The sequence below is a fragment of the Euprymna scolopes genome, chromosome 29 (genome assembly GCF_053919585.1).
Source record: "Euprymna scolopes isolate OS-2025 chromosome 29, ASM5391958v1, whole genome shotgun sequence".
NCBI classification, from domain to species: Eukaryota; Metazoa; Mollusca; class Cephalopoda; order Sepiida; family Sepiolidae; genus Euprymna; species Euprymna scolopes.
Genome location: NC_136510.1, coordinates 51853268 through 51876908, shown reverse-complemented (window position 1 = coordinate 51876908; position 23641 = coordinate 51853268). Strand labels below are relative to the sequence as shown.

The window sequence follows — 23641 nt, the reverse complement described above, 5'->3', positions numbered from 1 at the left end:
AAGTTAAAAAAAATTTTTTTTTTTAACTGGATTGCTGCATTTTAATAATCTTAATGCTTCTAATTTGAGATCTTGATTTATTGTATTTAATGAAATGGCAAAACAATTTCCTTCTTTATATTATTATTCTGCAAAAGGTTTTATCTTTTTTGAGTTTCCTTGTGTGTCTACTGACCCCAACATTATGATAATAGCTTAAAAATATTTCTCTTCTTTATTCCTCTCTAATACGTGAGACTTTGCAAAACTCATTTCTTTTTTTTTATATTCTTTGTTACACCATTGTTCTGTCCGAAGATCATGAAGAGGGGTTGGATTTGCGTGCGAGAGGGGAGAAAGACTTGCTGCTGCAGATGACGACAGGTTGAACGACATCCGCTACTTTCTCTCGTTCTCTCTCCTGCTGTGTGGTCAGTTGGAGTCCAAGACACAATCCCCAATGCTAGTCAATCAGCTGAGATTGTCTCTCCTTTCTCTCTCCTGTGCTTCCGCAATTTCCCCCTCCTCCATCCTTTTTTTTTTTCCATTCTCCTTTCTTAAACCGCCAAGTCTTCTGTCTGCATCATCCTCCCTTCTCTTTCTGCATATCAATTAAGATGTCTTGTTCTTGTATTTCGCAACATTATCATCTGTGGCTGTAGAGAATCTAATTTCCTATCCTTATATTCAACCTCATATTGTTTCGTAGCCATGCCCTACCTTTGAAAGCACTGGAGAGAACAACCTTGGAAAAATAGACCAGCAGGGTTGATGGTGACCCTCTATGCAGACAGGTGGACCCCGACCTGACTCTAGGTTTTGACCATTTGGAACAAAAACAATAAGAATAACTCCAAGACAAAAGCTCTGAAAATTTTCAGTTGTCAGAAAATGAAAATCAATATTACTGTCCACGGCTTTCAGTTCTTGATGTCTCCAAACATCTTCATATAAAAAATGAGGTTTATTTTTTGGGGTGGGGTGGGGTGGGGGCTATACTGATTTTGAGTAAATGCCCCATTTGATTGTGTTTAGTTTGAGGAAACATTGAAGGTTTGTTTGGAGAAGAGGAATAGGGAATGAACCTTCTTTCTAATAGGAATAACACACCACTACCCACCAGTTTAGAACTAATGGTTGAATCTTGGATTATCATCTCCTCCTCCTCTTCTTCATCATGAGGGATCAACACCTTCAGACACAATCAAGTCCTAAAAGATATATATATATATATATATATATATATATATATATATATATATATATATATATGTAAGCATTTTTTTTTATCTTTGTGCTTTTAAGTAATAAACACTGCCAACTGATACTAGCTAAATTACCTGTCTATGCCAGGTTTATCCACTTTTCTTGAATTTTAAAGCCAAGAGTAAAGGTTCAGAAAACTTATTAAATATTTGCCATTCACTTTTTCTTAAAAAATAAATAAAAGAACTGACGGCAAAGTATGCTCTCACACAAAGGCATATAAATTTTAAATTTATTTGTACCTAATTCAACACAACACCAAGCCTTTGAAAATGTCTAAAGGTTTTTTCAAATTTTTTAGCCACTCTTTGTAAGATTTGCCAACACTGGCTTGGGGTGGGGGTGGGGCTGATAAAAATTCAATTAACAAAAGCCCACCATTTAAAAAACAAAAACGAAGTGGGCAGAATCTCAATAGTATTATCAATACTTGAATTATAAACACTTTTTGTTACTTTTTATTTAATTATCAATGGTGTTTGACAGTATTTTTCTTGACAAAAATGTTTCTTATTAAACATTTTTCAGAACTTTATAATAATGGTTAAAAAAAAAATAAAAAAAATTAAAATTGAATTAAAAAAAATATTAACAGAATCATTTTTGGAATCTAATTAGGCAATTTTTTTTCCAATTCTGATACTTCCCAAAAGTTTAATTTTTTTCTGATTCCAATTAATCGGACCAACACTAATTTGAATGTGTACATCTGTTTGAATCAAAAAGGGTGATTAAAAAAAAAAAAAAATTCAACCCTTTTTTACAGTTGGATTTAAAGCAGCAACCTTTTGATTAATAACTGTTAACTGTTTTTGTATGTATGTCTATTATATAGATTGCTTAATTGAGGTTGAAATAGTGACACCTGTATGTGTGTATTTTTATTATTTTATTTTTCCTCTACGGATAATTTCTAGTTTATACTATTTGTATTTCAAGGAGCTGGCTTCTAAATTTCCCAATTAATATTAGTCATGTGACTTTTGTTATAGTTGGTATCTTTGAAGAAATTTACAGTTTACTCTTTTTTGACCCCGAGACATTCTGTATCCCATGTTTTTATTAGTCATTTTTTCTTGAATTCTTTAACCAAGTATTGAACTTGCAATCTTTAAATAGAATTCACTCTACAATATATCTTAACCAACCATTAGTTAGAATTTATTTATTTTTTAAAATTTAATACATTTACATATATTGTATGTTCTATCCTTATATGTTTAGTAATTACTTATTTTTACTATTTCTTTTAACATATGTGAGTCTACAATTGATAATATTTGATTACGATTATTTTTTTCATAATTTAAAGTCTGTAATTACCAATTAAAATTGTTTTTTTTTTTAACCATGCCGCTTTTAAAATTTTCTTTATTCAAACACACATTTTGTTTTAAATCTTTATTCAAACACACATTTTGTTTTAAAAATAGAAAGTAACCGGATTGATAAAATTACACTTCCTCCCCTATTTATTTTTAAAGACGGTAAAAATTATTCCCAGCCAGTTAGAGTACTTTCTGGAAGGAATTTCATATCGTTTTTAATACTATACTGCAAAAATCCACCAAAAAAAATTGGCAAACTAGAATCAAATATTGATTTTTATAATATTTGATTCTAGCTATCAATGAAAACAAAATCGAAAGACTGGTTTTAATTTATATTAGATTTACAATAAAAAATGCATTTGTAACTTTCAAAGCTTTGCTTTTATTAATTTTAAATATCTTATATGTTCAGCTTTCTTTTACATCTAGATCTATTGTGTGGGCCTCTCTATGTGGGATGGAAAATTTAGTTTGCTTTTTTTTATTGGATGATCTCATATTTAATCTTTTGTGCCTTTGGTAATTGTGGTTTGAGATTTTGACAGCCTTGCAAGGGTCATTTAGAAAAAGGTCTTCTGACTGGTGACATAATCATACATTTTTTTATAAATATTTATTTGTTTACATTTTTATCATTCTCCCCTTCCATTTGAGAAAATTTCGTTGACATTTCAGATTGAAATGCCATTTTGAAAATGTGGATTCTGTTATATTTAATTTTCAAAAATTATCTTAGAAAGTAAAAAAAAACAAAAAAAAAAAAACAACCAGATTCATTATTGCTATATTGTTTATTCATAATTAAATTTAAGATGAGCTAGTTTCTCCCCAACCTATCATAATGAAAACTTTGCTACTTCTTCATCATTAACGAAGCTAGTTTTTATTTAATTTTTTTTTTATAAGTAATGGGTGAGAAATTAATTTCCTTGATGCTCCTCAAAATGAATAGGTTAATCTACCCATTTTAGATTCTCTCAAATGGATCAGTAATTCCTCGAATGAGTTTCACCTTATTCCCCCCCCCCGTGCACACATGAATGAAATTTGCTAGCTTTGATTCAAATGACATTTTCGTTTCTAAAATATATTTTTTAAACTCTAGATAGATCATGACATTTTAAGAAATATTTTGTAATACCCATTGCAACAAAAATAAGAGAAAAAAAGATAAAAAGAGAAGCAAACAAAGCGAGAATAATGATTAATTTTTATCTACAATAATAGAATATATTAAAAAAAATTGAAAACAAAAATGGTTCTGAATAAGTTAAATTTTGACCTTTGGTGACCTTAAATGATCTACAAGGTCAATTTAAGATAGTCAACAGCCCAGCAACATGAACTTTGTTTATATGAAACATTATCCTTTGCATATAAGTTGAAAGTTTAAATATTTTTTGGTTAGGGCAGCTAGTGTGAAATAAAATTAAGTTACAAAGAATTTATCCTGAATTAATCCATTTCAACACTAAGCACTAAGAATCTTTTATTTGTAAATTGTATTATTTTTTCATGTAATAACCAGAAAATGCTGTTATTCCTTTATTTGTAAATCATAAAACTAAATGAAAATAACTTCACTTGTGTGAAAAAAAGAAAAAAAAAAAGATCCAATGTTTTTTTTTTTTTTTTTCATTGCAATTTAAACATAGAAAATTCTAATTGTTATATTTGGTTTGTCTGTTCTAATATTCCAACCCTTTTGAAATTAATGCCAAACCACAGCATTTCTGAGAAACAGTTCATTAAATATAAGGTGGTATGGGAAGTTTTTTGTTTTATATACATACATATATATATATATATATATATATATATATATATATATATATATATATATTTCCTAATCATAATATAAATTGGATAGAAGCTAGGGAGGGGTGATCATCATTTTCCTAATGTTATTTCAATCCAATTTGAATTTGGCTTTGCTAATTTCATAGTCTTTAAGTATGAGGGATTTACCGATTAGCAAATTGGCCAATTACTGATTAATAGGTTTCCTAATGCCGATTTATCAGCAAATTTTGTTGCCATAGCTGATATGAGGGGCGTGCAATAAGTAATGCCCCTGACCCACTTCTCATAGCAGTAGAGCAACGAAACTTGGCACAGTTATTAGTCTTTCTCTACATATGAACCACCCAAAGTTATGCATTTCTCCCATCCTTTGATGCAGCTCTGGAGACTGTTTTTGTAGAACACTCCAGGTTGGCCCTCCAACCACAGCGTGACTTCAGAAATCAAGGTTGCATCATCTGGGAAACGCTTTCATTTCAAAAATAACTTCATGGCTGGGAAGAGGTGAGCAAGGTTAGGAGAGTAGGGAGGATAGGGTAGGATTTCATAACCACACGCCCGTGCTTCTGATCTGGCGACATGCGAGTTGTGGACCGGAGCGTTGTCCTGCAGGAGGAGGGTACCTTTGCTGATCTTTCCCCGCCTCTTGATTTTGATAGCTTCCCTTGATTTCCTCAAAAGTGAAGCATAATAGGCTCCTGTAATTATGGTACCCTTTGCCAGGAAATCTATCACTACTCCGTCCTGGTCCCAGAAGACTGTGAGCATGACCTTGTCAGCGGAGAGCTGCACCCTTGCCTTCTTTGGAGGTGGTGAGTCCAAGTGCTTCCACTGCATTGACTGGGTTTTGGTCTCTGGATCATAGTGATGGACCCAGGTTTCATCCTGTGTAATCAGTCTTTTGAAAAACTTTGACTCATCTTCTTGGCACATCTCCAAATTCATCCTCGAGCACTCAACGTGTTCTCGCTTCTGGAATGGTGTGAGCAACCTGGGAATCCATCTGGTAGACACCTTATGCATATGCAAATAGTCATGAATGATAGTTTCCACAGACCCTGTACTAATCTTGAAATCTTGGGCTATTTGGTGAATAGTAATGCGCCGATCTTTGAAAATGGCAGCCTCAACTTGACAGACAGATGCCTCATCATTGGCAGAAGGTGAGGGCGACCAGGTCTGGGAGCTGTTTCCACAGACTTCTGGCCATGTTTGAATTCACGATGCCAGCGTTTTACAAGGTCATATGATGGGGCATTATCACCATAAGTTTCTTTCATTCCATCAGAAGTCTCCTGTGGTGTGCGTCCTTTCAAATACAAAAACCGGATCACTGCTCGACATTCAGCAGGCTCCATTTCACACCTGACTCAGTTCAAACATCTGTAAAACAGAAACCACAACTAGTTCAGTGCTGTAATTTGCCACATAACCCATAGATATATAAAATATTGCACATGCAAAATTTCAGCTAGATCAGACAATTGCAAGTGAGTCAGGGGCATTACTTATTGCACACCCCTTGTATTTACAAAAGTAAAACAGAAATTCAATCGTCTCTTTCTGAAATTAGCATTTCTTTGACTATAGACATTTTGACAGCTGCTACAAATAATGCTTCCTTTCTGAGTTTGATGGATTTCTAAATGACTTGGAAGAGTGCAGAGGTGTGCTTATAATTGTTCCATTCCCTGGTCCACACACAGGTGCAATAATAATTGAAGAATTGCACAATGTTATGGATGAATATAAAATCTTCAAAGCTTTCTTAGTCTTGCAGAATTCTGGAACAAATATGGTTGCTGGTGTCAGGAAATGTAGTTTAAAGCCAGTATCATGCTTCATATTGCAACTCTCACTAATTATTTTCCCAACATTTAAGGGAATCATTACAACTAACAGAAATATAGTCTCCGTTTAATCACTCTCCATTAGCAATTAGCAAATTAACTAAAATACAGGATCAGCTATTTGGAAAAATATAAACTTATTCAAAATGTGACCACATGGTGGAATCCAACATATATGCTAAAAAGAAATTTAAAACAAAAAGCTCTTGTAATGTATCCTGTTAATAATAGGATTCCTACCTTGAGAGTTTTGATATTTGTTTCAAAAATCTGTCCAATCTAATTCTGATATTTCTAACTTTAGTGGAATTTTTACCACTGTTGAACAATTCAATGAATCAATGCAAAGATTTTGATCCTATCTAAACGAAAACAAAACTTGTGTGTCTACTTTCCTAAATCCAAGATTCAAATTTAAATTTCCAAAGAATGACATGGAAAACATTAAGAATTTGATTCTACATCTTTTATTTTCTATTGATGATAATGAAGCAGAATCAGCAAGATACACTTTAAGCTCTGTTGAGGATCAAAAATATTAAAATGAAACTAAAACTATCTCTTTGAAGCCTGTTTAATGAATTATCTTCAAATAAGCCTATAGTAACAAAATAAAAACAGAGCAGGTAGAAACTGAGTAAAACCTGGAGACTGCAACTACAACAGAAATACAAGAATCACAATCTAAATTCAAAAGGGGTAAATCCCTTATGGTTAAGTGCACAAAAGATCTTGATCCTTATGTAGCCTTACAACTGCTTGCAAGAAGTGATGATCCATTTCAGTGGTGGAAGAAAACACAGGAGAGCTTACTACTGCTGAGAAAACTAGCTTCAAAATATTTAAGCACACCATCTTCATCTGTGGAGAGTGAGAAGCTCTTTAGAAAAGCTGGTAATGTGTATGAACCTATGAGGAACAGGCTGTGTCCTGAGAATGGAGAAACATGTTTCTACATTACAACTTAAGTGTTCAATTCTAAATTCTGAGGAGGCAGGCAGCAAGTGTGCATAATTTCAGCTTATAATGCATAATTTCAGCTTATAGTTATTTACTTAAAGAATTACAATGTGTACTTTGTAGTTGGTTTGTAATTTATTTTTTTCTTATCTAATTTTTTAATTATATTCATTTAAGAATTGGGAAATTTACTTTGTATTTTGTAATTTATTTTATGAAGCAAAAAACCATAGTAGTTAATCTTAAGTTAAATTAGCAGTTATTATGTAAAGGTGTCAAACCTATGAGATGAGTTATATGGCAGTGATGAAATGGTTCAAATTTAATAGGAAAGAGAAAAGTAATTAGCCGATTAATCGGTAAATCAGCCGATTACCTGCTGATTAATCAGTACACCCCTAATCAGTATTCATTACGCTATGAATTTCTCCTCTCATTAAACTGTTTTTGATCAAATAATATTCAGAGCGATAAAAATGCTGTGAAATAATTTCAACCAAATAATCATATATGAATAAAACTATTTGCAACTAATTTTATTTTTTATATAAATTACATAACATAAATTTGATTCGATTTACATTTACTATGGTTTAATGAAAGTGTTTTCCACCTAAAGGAAAGTTTGACAACATAGATATGTGTATGTAATCTCATTCTGATAAAGGATGCTGTTTCAAACAATTTTTTTATTTTGTATAATTTATGTGAAGCTTACCTGCCTGTTTAAATGTATAAATGTATGTGTGTTTGCTTAAACCTTTCAACAGAGACGACGTATTTTCACAAGGTCAATATCGTTTTGAAGCTGGAATCTTCGGATGACAAATATCGAAAAATTAGCTAAAAACATTAATTCCTTCACCCTCAACTGAGAACTTTTCTACCGGGAGGGGTTGCTTTTTTTTGCCGATATTTTTTAAAGTCATCTCCTCTTTTTGATCGACTAGCCATAATTTAAACCTATGTAACTTCCGGTTTGACAATAGATGCAACAGCAAAGACATCACTTTTTTCTTTTTCACATTCTTTTCCTCCTTCGCAGTGCGGGTTCGAGCCTGCCTACTACCACCTTTTTTTTTTTTTGCTTAACACACACCTCCAAACACCCGGGCAACGCCAGGCACACATACACGTTAAAAATAAACATCTGAAAATTGTTGTAAACAACTTTGATACTATTGTGTGCACTCTTTATTTGGAAAATGAAATTCAAAATGGAAAATATAGATAGGTATAGTCTTAGTTTTTCAACCTTTAAAATTATATGTATTTTTTTTTTTTTTTTTTTTTTGTCTTAAGTTTTTCATTGGAAAATTCCCTTGCTTGTAATCACTATATCAGCTCCCAAGAATTTACTCTAGTCTTCCTATTTTTGTCGAGATCATCATCAGTTTATAATGAAAACTGTTTTGGGGATTTAAAAACAAGTTTGTGCCCCCCCCCCTCGCAAAAGGAGGATGGGCCTGTAAATTCACCCTTATCTATTCATCTGTCCGCACTTTACTCAATAACTACACCTTTCCGGGGAAAACTCTGGTTGATCCCCTAGGGATACCTTTCGAGTTAAAATGGCTAAAATTGACATTTTTGTGCTTATTTAAAAAAATTTGACGCTTTGAATTTTTATAAAACTTTCTGAAAAGTTGTACCTAACTGATTTTTATATAATTTTGTTTGTCTATACTTCACAATAACTCTTGGATGTGCCCCAGGGGTTAATAAAAACATTCCATTTTTGGGACTATTTTATCATATTTGTCCAAAATTTTTTGTGTATGTCAGTTTTTCATGGTGCTGAGCTCAATTTAAATTTGGGGACTTTTGGGGCTAAATGAGGTGGAGGTGGGGGCAAATTATGGACTTAGTCATTTCTTTTTTTTTTTTTGCATGATGCAGAACTCAAATTTACATATGTTAAGGCCTAAAACTGTATAGTTTATTCATTTTTACAAGGATTTGCAAATGCCGAATTTATTCATTTTTTTTTTATGCCTCGTTCACTGTGCACTCATGGGGGACCATACATACTCCACTTGTTTTTTCTTATGGTTCCTCAGTAATGTTGATCAGACATGCTCTCCCTTACAAATCCAAAAACGTTTTGGATATCAAATATTATTTTTTTGCTTCAGATTATTTTTCTTTCATAACCTATTTTATTAAAAATGTTCTTACTTGTGTCGTTCGTTTCTGCTAAGAAAAATGCATTAGATATTTAAAAACTATTGTATTTCCATAGTTAAAACTCTATCTTGATATACTATGGAATATTTGGATGTTATGAATTTTGCAAGTTAATGATAAATCTTTGTAGCTTCCTCAAAGAGTTTAAAATTTGTATATGTGAAAAGTCCTCTATGCTAAAATTCAAAAACCAAATGTGTTAGGTCACTGCCAACAGTACTAACAAACATGCTACTTATCTAATTATTGTTTAGTCCAATCCAAATGTGTTCAGCAGTCAAGTATCTTATCCATTGCACCAACAAACTCGCTACTAACAGTATAACTTACAATGTTTTTGTTTGCATAGATTTTGTACCACACTATTGATAACCTGAGAAATTTATTCTTTATACAAGATTTTTTTAAGTGAAAATTATGGTCTGTACTTCACTAGTACAGACCATAATTTTCACTTAATAAAAAAATCTTATATAAACCTATGAGTTGATTTATACATTATTATTATTTATTATTATTATTATTATTATTATTATTATTATTATTATTAAATGCAACAGAGACACTTTGCTTTATGATTCTTTTTTTTTTTTTTTTAATTTTTCAAAAAAAAAAAAATCAAAATGCTGCCTATATATAATGTTACACACACACACACATTAGTAAAATACTCTTCGTAGGATGGGTATCTCTATTATTATATAAAAGTCACTTCGTGTGAGTTTCTTCCTCATAGGTTCAGAAACGTCTACGCCCATCTTTTTCAAATTTCACACAAAGCTAATTTATATTTCTGGCAGAGTTCTTAGATATGTTTTGTACTGAAAGTAAGTATTGAAAATTGAAAAAAATCTGATCTTAAAAATAGTCTTTCTTCTCTTATAAAAAAGAATTTTTACAGGATAATATTTTACATTACACCAGTGTAATGTGAAATAATACCCTATAAAAATTTTTTTTTTTCTTTTTATCTATAAGAGAAGACAGAGTATTTTTAAGATTGTCAAGGCCAAATATCAGATTACGTGATATTGTAAACAAACACAGACAGAATTTGATGAGCGATATTATCATCATTTTTTATTTGTGAATTAGTCCACCAGGCAAATTATTACTCGTAATATATAATATTTGATTGATTCTATAATAATACATACACAATCTGCATAAATTAAAATATCATGTTTAAGCGTATTGTACGATCGAGCGACGCTGGGCGTCCAGATGCTAAGCAATAAATATAGTATTTAAAAAATATTTTTCTCCTTTGTGGGGTGGGGGTGTCTAGTATGGTTTTAGTGGGTGACCAAACGGATAAGTTCATATGCCCACAGTGCTCACCCAGTTGCTATACAATTCATAATGAAAAGTTCTATAGTTTAGTATTTTACCAAGCATATACATGTCGATGCTTAAATGCACCTACCGTTCATTTTAAAAATGTATTAATAATAGTCCAAATTTGATGCAGAGCAGTTCTTTATTAAATTTTTGGTATCTAATTTAACTTTTATTTTTTAAGTGTGGGTATGAGTTTAGGTGAGCATACTTTCTAAATGATAAAAAAAAAGTAATGATGCGCCAATATTAGTTGCCAATAATATATATTCTATAATTCACAATGATCGGTTCATAAAAATATAAATTAAAATATATATATATATATATATATATATATATATATGCATCAACTAGATATTAATATTAAAAAAAAATGTACTCATGCCACTGTTTTTTTAGGATGTGTGTATGTATGTATATATATATATATATATGTATGTATGTATTCCAAAATTTATCATGATCGGTTTATTAGTTTATGAGTATATGTATGTTATCCATGGGTGCGTCTTTTGATAAGATGCATCCATGGATAACTTATGCACATAAAAATTTCTAAAATATATAAATGTCTCTTCAAAATGTGTGTGAGAGAAAAAAACTCTACCACTTAGGTAAGTGAATTTGAATATTGCTACTATCACTAAAACAACAATAAAATTAATATTTAAAGTGATAAAAACTGTCCAGTGATAAAACAACAATGTAGTTGTGTATTCGATTCTTGCCGAAGTCAAGCCATGCTGATTACTGTTTAGTAAGAAGTGCGTATCCATAGATAAGTTCTATATATTGTTAAAAAAAAAAAAAATTATCAATTAATTCCTGTTGTGCCTATTCTTAATCTTTGAAATCCACACCTTATGCTTAGGAAAAAGCTTATTTGAATAACGTTTTCAAAATAGATGTTCAGAGAATCTGGAAGTAGAGGCGGTGGGGGTGGGGGTCTGATTTGCAGTTGATGGTAAACACCTAGGTGTAAGTACGCTGAGACAACATTGGGCCGTTGTGCATACAAGATATTATTTTAATTGTAGCCTTAATAGGAGGGACATTGAATATATGCGCACACCCTTCTTTGCAATTCACGAGTTTATTCAAGTTTCTTAATTCTTTATAACAGAAACTCATTTGTATTGTTAGTAACATTATATACAGTTTCTACTCCCCCCATCTCTCTCTTGTTCTCTACCCAACTTTCCTTTCATTGTCGGCCATCTTGTTGATAATAATGGTATGGTGCTTAAAAAAGAAAAATGATGGTTAGGGTTTGGGAACCCAGGCAGGCAAAGCATTGGTGATGAGTCAGTCATTCTTTTCCCCTTCCTCCACACACACACACACACACACACACACACACACACACACACACACACACACACACACACACACAACTTGTTCTTCTGCAGCAACTGATTTTGGTTTTTGCTTCAGTTCTTCCACTTTTTGGCCAGCAACTGTCACCAGGCTGCACGTTGACATTTCTCTTCCACCCTCCCTTGTCCAATGTGGTTCTAGTGCGTGTCTTGCCCGGTGGCTGCCCTGCTTTTTCACTATGAATTGTCCGGCCAACATCATCAGCATCTCTCCTGTGCAGCCATTCTCGAATGTTACAGCACCCCACTTGCATTTAAGAGTTATCACAAAATTGATTGGAAGAAGGGGCGGGGCAGCTATCTTGGGTAGGAGCCAAGGGAGCAGACTTGCAGTATTTTATAGGTGGGTGAGGTTAGCAATTGTTGTTTCGATATTCCAACTGAATCTCTACTCATATCCTTCACCCCAGTCCGTTAAAGTGAAGATAAAGTTTTTATGAAGCATTGACACTGAACTTACATACTTTAATATTTTATTATTAAAAGTAAAATGAAGTTTTTTTTTTGGGGGGGGGGCAAACTTTTACATCAGTAATAGAATCCCAAATATAGAGATTAAATACTGTTCAAGATTTCATACAAAATGTCCTCTTTTTTTTTTTACCATTATTCCTCAATTCATCCAATTCCATTTTAATGTTCTCTGAATTTAATCTGAAAATTTGTTCCCAAAATACTCTAACAAATTCAATTGTTTAAAAGATTCAATTTTTGAAATCTGTCTTGGAAATAAAATTTTGAGAAATATTTATATTAAATAATAACAAAAACAATTATTCAACATCATGGCATTAATTATAAGAAAAAGCTGAGTTTTTCCTCTTATGATATTTTTCTAAAGACTGAAAATGTTAATTTTGCCATGAATCCATTCAAATTATTCATGATAGGGGTAAGGGAATTCGATGACATTTATTTGATCATAGAATAATTTCCTGTTCCTTCCTTCCACATATGCACTCAATGTCTTCTAAGACTTAGTTGAAATTGATTGGAGTCTTTATGAAAAAAAATAGTTGCTTTATTTTTTTGTGCTGCCCTCTCTCCACACATGATTGTGACCCACTAGGTTGGGAAATTCAGCTCCAATTTTATTTTATTTATTTTTTGCCATCCCTGATGTAAATACCAACTTAATTTTATGTATAATTGATAAATATATTCACTGCTGTTTGAATTCAGTGACAAATTATCTAAGTAAAGTTCATTTTTTACCATCTATCCTGCATATTACTATTCTGTCAATAGTGCATGTGGTAGAAAAGGTTGGTAACCCTTGCACTAGGTTGTGCCAACAATATCTTCTAATTTAATATAGGTATGAATTTAATGTTTACAATATAGCACCAAATATTGGCAACATTGATATTTACTTCCAACATTTTATAATGATGGGCATTTCATACTATGCTCAATGCATAAAAAAAACAACATTGCTTTGAAATTTGGTTTCAGAGTTTGCAAAGAATAATAAACGTTACATCAGCTAAAATGTTGTGAAAATAAGAATGAATAGTTCAATAGTATAATACAATCCATATTTGGATTCATCAAACTACTTTTCTCATTTAGTGTCATTTTCACAATGTTTCAGTCGTTATAACCTCCGACCTTCTTCAGGTGTATCTTGCCGAACTTGGTAATGTTTCTGTCGAACTTGTGAATCAAGATGGAATTTTAAATGAAACCTTTTATTTACTTCACAGGGGTAGCATGCTCTCATTCTGTCAGCCATGATTGGATAGCGCATGTTACCCCATTGAAGTAAATAAAGGGTTCTGTTCGAAATTCCGTCCAAATTCCCAAGTTCGACAGAAATATTCCAGAGTTCAACAAGATACACCTGAAAAAGGTCTGATGTTGACCGAAACGTGAAAAATGACACTCAAGATAGGAACAGTGGTTCGATGAATCTAAATATGAATAACCAATTCTCATCTCAAAAATTCAGAAAAGTATAATACAAGTAATATTTAAAAAAAAAAAAAAAAAAAAAAAAATTTATGGAAAGTAGGATATGCTCCTAACTTACCAATTTTATATATAAAAATCTTTCCTTTTTAAATATCTTTTAAATCAAATTGGAATTGTGTTGATAATTTTCAATTTAGCTTTCTTTACACGGAAATTTGAATGAAAAATAGTTATCAAGTTTTAACAAAAGTTAAGATTATTTTCTGGATTTTCATAATGTTTTTTCTTGTCTTTTTTTCTTGTTTTGTTTTTATATTCTAACTTTTTTATTTTTTTATTCTTTCAGGTTTAATTTCATTTACAAGTGAGAATTCTGTAATTTCGGAAGCTTTGTTTTTCCGTCATGTTTCATCATCAGATCTCATTTTCGGTCTTCTAGTTGGCTTTCTCCTCCAAATGAAAGATGAAGGAATAACGGGCAATGATTGCAGCATCTCTGGCACATCCATTCCATGAACCATTTTAACCATACATCCATTCATTCTTTTTTTTTTTAATCTCACCATTTCATTTCTACGCTTTTCCAAACAAGACTTTTTTTCTTATAAACATTTTGGTTTTGTTACACATTTTTTTAACGATTCCAGGTGTTATTTGAAAAAAAAAAATATTCAGTCTCTTTTACTTGTATCAAAAATAAAAATACATATTAATTTTTCTTTTGTCTTATTTAATTTTTCTTTTGTCTTTAATTTTTGTTTTATCTTGGATTTTATCTGAGTTGATTTTACAATTTATAAAATTTTAAATTTGGAATGCATGAGGGTAGATTGTCATTATTCTATCAGTCTTGATTGTATGACATGCTATTTAATGTTATTTTTAGTTCAGCTTGAAATTCTATGCAGATTCTAGAGTTCTACTTAAAGGTTCCAAAGTTTGAAAAGTTGCATCAGAAGAAAATCAGAAATTACATCATCTTCACAATTAAGATCAGAATAGTAGTCTAAATTATCAATTCACTTTTCAAAAATTCCAAAATATAAAATTCTTGATCCAATGAATAACTAAAATATCCTCAATATATATTTATGTGAATCTGACATATTTACTGATGAACCAAATAATATGGAATTTTTCTCCAATTTTTCTGTCTAATGATAAAAACATTGAGGGATAAATTAGCTTGAAGATAAAATTGCAGAATTTTTAATTTTGATTTTCAAATAAGTTTTCATTATAATACCTTTATTTCATATATCATTTTAAAGAGCGTTTTTCGCTCTGTCTAATCATTTAAATTAGAATCGTTTTAAAACATGTCTTTTCAGAACGTTGAATACAAGGATAGGAAAAAAAAAAAGATTTGCACAATTTTTTCATTTCAATTCAAGCTAGGCTGAAAAAGCTGCTGAAACAGCCAGCGATATCAACAAAGTGTGTGGCCCAGGAACCACTACTGAATGCACGACACATTGGTGGCTTAAGAAATTTTGTGGCGGCAACAAGAGTCTTGAAGATGAGATGGTCCACCATCAGATATTGAGAACGATTAATGAAGAGCCTTAGTTAAAGCCAATTCATGCACAACTGTTCGAGAACTTGCTTCTGAAGTAGACGTAACTTGTATGACAATTTCCAACAACTTGAGAGATTGAAAGGCAAAAAACTTGATAAATGTGTGCCTCATGAATTGAATGACAACCAAAAGAAACGCTGTTATGAAGTGTCATATTCGCTTCTTTACACAAGAACAACCTGTTTCTCGACCAGATAGTTACTTGCTTTGAAAAATGGGTTCTACAACAACTGACGAGTCTCAGCTTGGTGGTTTGACGCCGAAGAAATTCCATGATACTTCATGAAGCCAGAGTTGCATCAAAATAAGGTCATGCTGACTGTTTGGTGGTCTGTGACCGGTCTCATGCATTAGTTTTTTTGAATGCAGGCGAAACCATGACAGCAGTGAAATACTGTCAACACATGGATGAAATGAATCGAAAATTTCCAGAACAACACCCAGCATTAGTCAATAGAAAAGGCCCAGTTCTCCTCCATGACAATGCCCGACCGCATGTTGCTAAACCGACCCTGCAGAAGTTAAACGAATTGGGCTACAAAACTCTGCCTCATTCGCCATACTCTCAAGACCTCTCACCTACCGACTACCACTTTTTCAAGCATTTTGACAACTTTCTGCCTGAGAAATGTTTCAAAAACCTAATTGATATCAAAAACGCTTTCAGCAACTTCATCACCACCAGAAGACAGGATTTTTACGTTACTGGAATAAATACATTTGTTTTGCATTGGCAAAAGTGTGTTGATCTGATGGTACATATTTCAATTCATAAATTTTTGTGTGAATCAAGATATGATCATCTGAATTTAAAAGTTAAAAACTTCAAGAACTTTCTTGTCAGCCTGATAATAATATAGGTGTACAATCAATATGATGACTGGAAATTCAATTGAAAACAAAGTTTTATACCCAAATTAGCCCCAACTTTTAATAAAATTTTACGAAGAATCCAATAGTATTATGCAATTTTTCTTAATGCCACAAAACTAACACTTTTTTTTTTTTTAGATTCAGAGTCGGATTGTAAAGAGATATTTTGGGAATACTAGAAGTCTTAGATTATATACACCTTTTTAGTCTGCTTTTCTCAACACTTAACTTCATTCATGTAAATTTTATTTTCAAACCCCCACCCCAACCCCAATGCAGCATTTTATACTTTGTTTTTACCGATCTTGCACCTATTAAATGTCCAAAAATGCATTATGAGCTTGGTATTAGAGTTAGCAGAGAATAAATATCCATTTGAAAATGGATGTTCTGGAAAGATCTAAAAGTAGCTTGGGGTGGGGGGCATTTCTATAATTAATTTCAATTATGAAGAATAGAAAATGAATCTTGGGTTTGCATTGTAATTTTTGTTTCTCCTATGTTTCTGTCAAAAGGGGAAAGAATTGTTGTTTTCTGGGTTTGCTGTTGTTTTTAGTGGATGTCATATCAAGATTTTGAATTCTCTCCTAGTATTCATCATCATTCAACTGTCAATCAATCTCCTTAACTGTTATCCTTGAATGGTGATAAGTAGTTACTCATTAAAAAAAAAATTCAAACAAGTATTTGTATACTATTGGTAATATCAAAAAGAAAAATATTTCTCTTAATATTTATTTCCACTTTTATATAAATTTGTATAGTAGTTTCCAAATCTTCAATCATTAAGTAACAATGTAAATTATCTCATTAAATTTATAATCTATCATAACTTGTCTGGGTGCTAGGCGTTGCCCGGGTTTTTGGAGGTGCGTGTTGAGCAAAAAAAATAATAAAAAAATAATAGTAAGCAGGCAGGCTTGAACCTGTGCTGCGAAAGAGGGAAAGAATGTGTGAAAGAAAAAAAAAACATGACATCTTTGCTGTTGCATCCATCGCCAAATCGGAAGTGACGAATATTTTAAATTAAGACTAGTCAATCAAAAAGAGGGGATGATTTTCAAAATATTGGCGAAAAAAGTGACCCTTCCCTGTAGAAAAGTGCCCAGTTGAGGGTGAAGGAATTAATGCCAATTTTTTAATATTTGTTGTCCGAAGAGTCAAGCTTCAAAACTATACCAATCTTGTGAAAATCTGTCAAATGTTTTAGGCAGACATACATACATACATTTAAACAGACAGGTAAGATTTATATTATAGATGGAGATTTTTATATCCTCAAACCTATTTTTTTCATTAATGTTCATTTTAATGCTCAATTCAGTTTACTAATGCTCAATTTAAGAGGGTATAGTATTTGTTTTATTGTAATGATACCCTCTTCCCAGGCATTATTTTCATTGGGGAAGGGGATAGTGAAGTATCTGTTCTGTTCTGATGAGATCATCCTTTCAGGTGTTATCTCCATCCTTTTTGGGTGTGGAGGGTGTGTAGTATATGTTTGTCCTGATACCATCATCCCATGCAAGCAAAAATCCACCTAAAGGAACATGTATTTGCTAGTATTAAAATATTGAATATCTTAAATGTTCTGTTTAAGAAAGTGACAACAATGTTTTATTTTTCAACTTGTGTGAGATTTGTTCATCACTTGATTGGATGTGTGGAATGCAAGATCAGCTGTGGTGATGGTGCTAGGGAGATTAAGAATCAATTAGAAAAAAATAGACTTAAAAATTGAGAAACCAAATAGATATGTAAAAAAAACAAAAAAAAAAAAAAAAAAATCTCAATGCTTACACTTTTTTTTTTGTCTTAAAAATTCTATTTCTGCAGAGCACCCAACTAGATCAATTTGATCTGAATCACTCTCACGTACCAAGCATAGACTATATTATACTAGCAGGCCACTCAGAGTTGCCGGTTGTAAAATATGCTTAAATATGTTCTAATTTATGCAGATTTCATATTGCTTATAAGATTGTACTCAATAGATAGTTGTGATTTCAAAAGTTAAAAATAAAGCAAAATATGACTTGGGTGATATCTACTAGAAGCAAAACACAAAACATAACTTTTCAGCCTTATTCGTTACCACCTGAGCCACGTCCATAAGTATATAAAAACTTAAAAAGTAACATTTAATCTATAAATGTATATTTGCACATGCTTAGAAGCAGCATGTTTAGTCAACTTATACCATGCTTAGAAGTAACATGTTTGGTCAACTTATACCATGCTTAGAAGTAGCATGTTTGGTCAACTTATACCATGCTTAGAAGTAGCATGTTTAGTCAACTTATACCATGCTTAGAAGTAGCATGTTTGGTCAACTTATACCATGCTTAGAAGTAACATGTTTGGTCAACTTATACCATGCTTAGAAGTAACATGTTTAGTCAACTTATACCCGCTAAGTTGCAATTTCTTTCAATTTTGACCTTTTAGCAGCTACTTTTTCTCGTAAAAAATTAAATCCTATTTGTTCCACAGGTTCAAATCCTCTATATAGCAAGTTTCAACTCTGTAAACCAGAAATTAACAAAGTTTGGTAGAGAATATTCCTGATACAGACAGACAAGGTCACTTATATGTATTTGAGTTGTTTTTGTGTATTGATATTCATATTAAACACCTTTTTTTTTTTCTATTTATTTAAAAAGAAAATGCAACTTTGTTATATGGGTCGTAGAATTGCATTAATCTGCAAAAGATCTAGCTATTTCATATTTTTCATACATTGATTTTAAATTCCCTATTAGTTTTTTCGGTTTTCTTACGGGATGATCATCTTTGTGTAAATTCATGATTTATACTTGTGTAATATTTGCGTTATAAAATTATAGTAAACAAACCTTTTTTATATATATTTATGTATGTGTATATATATTTGTTTAAAACATTTTGCCTATCAAACTCCTGTCAGATTTTGGTCTACAGACATGAAATTTAATATATAGGGTATTCAAACCCATGTATAACTTTGTATTTGGGTTTTAGCAAGGGAAAATTGGTGCAAAAGTGTGAAAATGAAAAAAATGAAATTTGCCAGGTGAAGATCGAATGACGGCATTATGAATATGCATGCATATTGTAATAGCTATTGGTTTGTGTTAATATTTTTATCCTTGCAACAAACATGTTTTCATAGCTCCGGCATTAATGTCAAAGAAAAAAAACTAAATCGTAAGCTAAACGTTTAGTTTTGATTCTCAGTTGTGGCGCACAAGTCTTTTTTTTATTTATTTTTTAATTATTACTGAATATTGGGCCCAATATAATATATTTAAGTGTATTTTATGACCGGGCAGCCTGCTAGCATATATATAAGACTAGCAAGGAGACCTGCTGTTGCCCAGGATTGAATGATGATCAACAAATGTTTCACACTCCCATATTTTTGTCTTTGAAATCTGTGAAATTGACTATTTTTCAATCAAATCGATTGATTGCCTGTTCTAGTTCGGGAACCATCGCAGTACACTGGGAGGAAGCTTCACAAGCTTCCTCACAGTGACTTAGTCAGCAATACATTGTAGTCTACATTGCACTGTAGAGAACTTAATGTTTATAAAATTATTTTTTATATACATTGGCTTAAATTAAAGTTTAAAATGCAAAAGTCAAGTATCATGCTTTAATTGTTCTCTAAGCAAAACATTCATTGAATGCACCCGTCTTATCAAAGAACCACCTGTTGATTTTATGTCAGGCCTTTCTGTTTGTGTGATAATAAAATATCTCAAATGCACTTGTGATGTTAGGCTGTGTAAGGTGTTAAATTTAGTCAAAATAGCCTGTTTCTTCTTTCATCGGATTATTTCGATTATCGATACTTATTGAAAACTATCCAATAGTCAATAGAGACCCTATCTAAGAACGCTGCCAGGCATATGAAGTACTTTTGCGGGAAATTTCATAAAAATTGTCCGTCTTTGAGTCCATAGAGAATGAATCAAAACACAAAGTTCCTGTTATATAATAGTAGAAATAGTATTATATATACACTATTCGACTGTATTTTTGTACTACCATGTATAGTTTCGAAGTAACTGAAGTAGCCTCCTTTACAGTTTTGTTTCAGCAAACATATTTTATGATTGTGAGAATCGTAAAATACAGCTTGTAAATAGTTTCACTGCAGTTTATCAGGTTTAAATCATCACCAACAACCCAAGTATTTCTCAATGCCTTTAGCTTGAAAGTAACATTGCACATCACATTAACATTGCACATCACATTAACATTGCCAAATAATGGCCAGACAGTAACACATATGTACTTGAATTTTATATCAAAACTTTGAGTAGTAACCTAAAAAAAAAAAGAAATCAATTGAAAAAATATATTTTTTGTTTTTATTTAGATTTTTTTTTTATAATTATGACTATAATATATATATCTCCAGTGAAAAGAGTATTTAGGCAGCTGTTGACACTTTTACCAAGTGCAGAAATTACATTGTATGTAAGAGTGGAAGCATACAACACGCATTCATATACTTTTACGGCTGCGAAACGTAATCGATGACAAAATGTCAAAACAAAATGATTCTGGCTGCAGCATATCGGATGAAGGAAATTACCAGTCTCACTATAAAGGTTTCTATGAGAAATTATATCTCAATGCCTCAATTGGTATGACCATGCCACTCATTGCTAGTTCTACAAAACCCTTAAAAATGTGTCCTATGTTGATGGCCCAAAGCCACGAAGTAGGCTTCTTATGACATGATGGGAATCAATTAATGATGACCTGATCCTAGTGGGTGGCACAAATGACAGGAAGTGGCAAGTCATTCACAAAATGCCAAAGCTTAGCATGAGACAAAATGAAAGTTAAATAATAATATCCAAATACAGTGAAAGACTAGCATTTTGGTAAGCAATAATTTACTAAAGGTAAAAACATTGCATACTATCATGCATATCATCACCTGACCAAAAATCAGATCATAGGTGACATGGACACTACATCAGTTTTTGAAAATCGTCCCAGCAATCCTACCTCTTGTATTTAAGGCTTCCACCATGATAGATCTGGTTGTTTCCTGAAGTATAACGCAAGAGAACTTTTAGACATTTTATGGTATCAACATTTTTTTTTTCATGAATCAGCTTTTTTCAATCAAATTAATGAGGAAACTGTTGAAACAGTTTAAAAATAATCAACAGAAACAAATAAGAAGCAAGAAAAATTTGTAAGCACATTTTTAATGTTATACAGATTTATTTTGTAGAAAAGAAATATCTACCACCAGCAGAGTCTATGAATATAAAATAAGTGACTAACTTGTGAGGTCCGTTGCTTTGTACAGTTCTAAGTACTTACTGACGAGAAGGTGAAATAAAGATTCACTGTTATAGAAATCAAAATGTTCTGCTTGATGTCTGGAATTACTGCTCTATCTATGATGGGGATAGCTGACATTGGATTGATTGAGAACAGATAAATGAATGGGCTCAGATGTTTTGGACATGTGCTGTAGGCCAACAACAACACCGCCATCATGAAATTTGCCTTTGTATAAGAAATCATCAGTAACTAAGAAAGGCAAATGAGATGGGCAGACAACTCTGCACAAAGGTTTGTGAACCAGCCTTCATTCGAACTAAGTGATCGCGTTAAGTGGAGATTAACACATTAGATGTTACTTTTCTTCTTATTTCAATCTTAAAAAAAAAATAACTGCTTGCTTGTTTTTACATTTAAATTTAATATCATATTAAGTAGATATCATTTGGACCGAAGTTTTACATAAAAATGCAAAATTGATAATTCAATTCGACCATGTTTCATGTTATGTTAATTATCTGCAGTGGAAAATCTTAGGACCAACCTGTTCTCTATAGAGTGGAACGATAAATTTTTCGTCGTAAAGAAAACATTACAGCTTTATTTTAAAACTTTTATTGAAAATATCAATTCAGGTAACTTGATTATGTAGTAGAGCTGATATCTATTCAATGTAGCCACCTTCAGCCTCAATCACCGCTTCGATACAGGGCCAGAACTGGGAGCATGCTTTTTCCACAAGGGCCAGTAGAAGCTCTGTTTATACTCGGCAGAAGGTGACGATCAAGCTGGCTTTGGTGTTGTGGGAAGTCATGTTCTCGGCATATAAGCAAACGAAGTAATCCAGCAGATTCAGGTTGGGGGGGAGGAGGTGTAGTGAGAGAAGATACAAAGTTGTAGCACTTCTGAAGCCAAGCCTGCCAGCAGCCACCCAATTGCATGAGATCACCACACTCTTCAGCACATCCAGGTAGACTTTGGTGTTAACTTTCAAACTGACTTCGAAGATGTGAGGTGACTCTCACTTGAAACTACACCAAAGACTATAACTGTTGCTGGAAACTTTATTGAGCTGTGCCCTCAAGCATTGAACCATCAGGATTTGCATTTTGAGGGTGCTGGCAATGATCCTGTTGTCATAACTTGGATTGGTAGAGAACATGAGCCGTACAGCGGTGCATCTTCGATTCTGCTCATGAACATGATAGAAGGATCCTATTGGTCTTGGGATTTGTACTTAACTGGCCAACTAGTAGATCGTCTGCAACAAAAAAGAAAACCGGTTTTCATCTAATGGAAATAGAATCAAGTCATATTTTCTAGGGCGACAATTTTATCTTTCCACTCTGTAGTATCTAAAGTCTTAAAAGCCATCAAGTAGAAATATTGCTCACACCAAAGTACTCAGTTAATGTGGTGTTGGCTGAGCTTCAATCTCTGATTTATCCTTGCACGACATTTACAGAAAGATTTCATTTTCTATCACAATTACAAAAAACTTTATTATTGTCCTTTATGTGACTAGCATCAAACAATTTCTTGAATAGAATTTATTATCTGTAAAACCTGTTACTATAGGATTGTTTCCCTGCGAGCTATAACATGGTCATCTTCAAATCCTATGTCAACAAATGCTTGTTATAAACCATCTGCTTAATCAAATTTTATTCATTTCATATCAGTTTCAATCCTCTCATAACATTCTTCATAATTTAACTGACGATATATCCATTTTATTAATCCTTATCCTTGAGCGGCTCTTAACTTTGATAATATAGGTGACTCATTAATTTACTCCCCCTTCCCCATTTTTTTTTTTTTTAAAGTTAGTTCCTATGGACTTTACTGTCTTACTGTCCAGCAGATAGCTGTTGTCGAAAACCATGA

At 32.2% G+C, this 23641-nt stretch overlaps 1 protein-coding gene across 8 annotated transcripts in view; it reads left to right on the top strand.

The window, feature by feature from the left end:
• Positions 1-23641, top strand: part of LOC145252651 (cleavage and polyadenylation specificity factor subunit 5-like) — a 506089-nt gene that overhangs the window by 328464 nt on the left and 153984 nt on the right. For 4 of the 8 annotated variants that reach the window (XR_013863643.1, XR_013863642.1, XM_080112399.1 and 1 more), the window contains one exon: positions 14354-14725. The exons of the other annotated variants lie outside the window; for them this stretch is intronic. Coding sequence is in view for 2 of the 4 variants with exons in the window: in XM_080112399.1 (XP_079968525.1) it covers positions 14354-14375 (22 nt within the window). In the remaining 2 variants the exon portion in view is untranslated. Of the gene's footprint in view, positions 1-14353; positions 14726-23641 lie in introns of those variants that run through there. 8 annotated transcript variants of the gene reach the window in all.